Here is a 2,112-nt window from a genome sequence, read left to right on the forward strand (position 1 = left end):
GGAGGGGTCTGAGATACCCCAAGGTCATTTACGTAGAGGGAGGGATGTCCAGTATGGCCGAATGGCGTATTTTTTGAACTGTCCTTTATCGAATGTTCAACATCCTTGAAATTCTGAAACATTGAAGATCCATTTTGCAAACACTAAACACAAAAGCCGCGGCTATGGGTACCGAAACTTTGGTACAAATAGCCTCAATTCTTTCGGTATAAATAGATCTGGAAAAGGGGCTTTTTGTACCAACATTTCGGTACAAATAGCCAGTTTCTTTCAGTAACTCTAGATAGTCTAGATACTTGCCAACACAAAACAATGTTAGTTCGAGAAGCGAGAAAAATACATGCCCGCCGGTAAAGTCCTTTCTATTCAGACTTTTTGCAACTCAATACCTAACTTGGAGCGGGAAGTAATGGTTCACCTTTTTGACCGGTTCCTGAGTATCAGCAAAATAGAAATAGACAAGTCAAGGAAAAATAAAATTGAGTGCGGACACATGCATGTTTAAAGGTAGATACCAGGACCACCAATGCAGAGCTCAAGATTCAAACACTGTCATTGGTGGAGTTTAAACCGTGAAATGTATCTTACCGTGCGAAAGGCTGTTCCTCGACCTCGTATAGCTCCTCGAGAGGCTGTTTTGAGAGGAGCCTCTCCAATCTCTCTGGCGTGGGAGCAAGATGCCCTGGGATGCTGGTAGTCTCAAAAAGCCTGTCTGCCGTCATCTTCTCAGAAACTAATCCCCTTAACTGATCCTCAACCTTAACTTCCTGTGGCACTATTATTGTATCACAGAGAAAACAATCATGCCCTGTATTGTTGGAAAAGACACATACACTTATTATCGCAGTGAACGTCGAGCCGAACGCGACGTGGTCGACCCTTTGGCAAGATCGCGCGTCTCACCACTTCGTTTTGGCACCGAGCTTTAATCAACTTTGAAAAGAAGACACTATGTCACTTTTCGGCAAGACTCCGATCACGAAATTCATTTTTTCTTAACGATTTTTCACCGAATAATCACTTGCGAATTCGCTACACACTGAGGGAGGTACACGTCACTCTTTAACGTCATGTGAGACGTGCGAGCGATTTTTCACGCTCGACCACTCTGTCCGACGACCGACTAACATTTGAATGCTTTACTGAAGCTACTGTGACGCGAGAGAGAGCCGGGACCTGCTGGAATCCCCTTCCCTGCGATATTCTGCTCCAGCGCTAGACTGGTGTAGGTTACTCTCTCGACATGCTGAGCCGGAGCACCGCGAAAATATCCGACTGATTCCGAACGTGTCTGACCGCTGCAATCACTCAACACGAGTCGCGAGATTCGACTATTCGCGGGTTCGGCATTGTAGTTCGGTGCATGTCGGTATGACGCGACCCGACGTGACACGACGCGATGAGCAGCTGTAAGGGGTTCGTCGTGCTCTGTCGTTTGGCTCTCCGCTTGGAAAAATCTGGAGATTTGACGGCGAAGCACCTGCAAGGAAAGGTTGTTGACTTGAACTTTTGGCCTTTAGAAAAGCGGCAGTGAAATCCTGAGATTTAAAACGATACGATCCTTTCATAATGTCATAATTCCGTGAAGAAAGTATAATTAAGAATATGCAAACCCATACTTCCGGTTAACAAGTAAATTACTAGTGCGTGTGTAAAATTTTTTGCAGCTTGAACTTTTAACCCATTCGCGAATCTACTGAATGTCGAAACCGGCGATCCCCTCCTTCAGGATTTTCAGACTTACCTTCACTTTTTCCTCTGGGAAATGGAGAAAAATCATGATAAATATGCAATTTCACAATGGCGTGTAATTTGTAACAAATCCAATTGATCCAGTTTATCCAATTAATCATTGCTCTCTTTGTGTATACAATTTTCCAACGCCGCCCCTCCCAGGTCACTTCTCTGGGTCCGCGCCTGCTTCAAGCTGCATGAGTGAAGCCGAGCTTCGTCGAATCAAGGTTAAATCAAGTTTAATTGAGATTTAAATCAATAACAAACATCGCTTTTTTAAAATTAACTCTCAAAACTTATGACCACAAGTAAACTTGATAACTCGAACTAGTCCTAATCAGAGTGGATCAGTAACTTGGTTTTGCATTATTTCTAGCA

The 2,112-nt window shown here is 43.9% G+C and overlaps 1 protein-coding gene across 2 annotated transcripts in view; it reads right to left on the minus strand.

Annotated features, from left to right (window-relative positions):
- LOC117174860 (serine/threonine-protein kinase 17B-like) overlaps nucleotides 1-1,229 on the minus strand; it is a 295,788-nt gene extending 294,559 nt beyond the window's left edge. Inside the window, exon 1 of one of the 2 annotated variants that reach the window (XM_033364259.1) lies at nucleotides 589-1,229. In XM_033364259.1, the coding sequence (XP_033220150.1) occupies nucleotides 589-722 (134 nt within the window). In that variant the 5' untranslated portion in view covers nucleotides 723-1,229. The remainder of the gene's footprint in view (nucleotides 1-588) is intronic. The other variant, XM_033364260.1, reaches the window with a different exon arrangement.
- Between the last annotated feature and the right edge of the window lie 883 nt (nucleotides 1,230-2,112).

This window comes from Belonocnema kinseyi, chromosome 6 (assembly GCF_010883055.1).
Source record: "Belonocnema kinseyi isolate 2016_QV_RU_SX_M_011 chromosome 6, B_treatae_v1, whole genome shotgun sequence".
Taxonomy (NCBI): Eukaryota; Metazoa; Arthropoda; class Insecta; order Hymenoptera; family Cynipidae; genus Belonocnema; species Belonocnema kinseyi.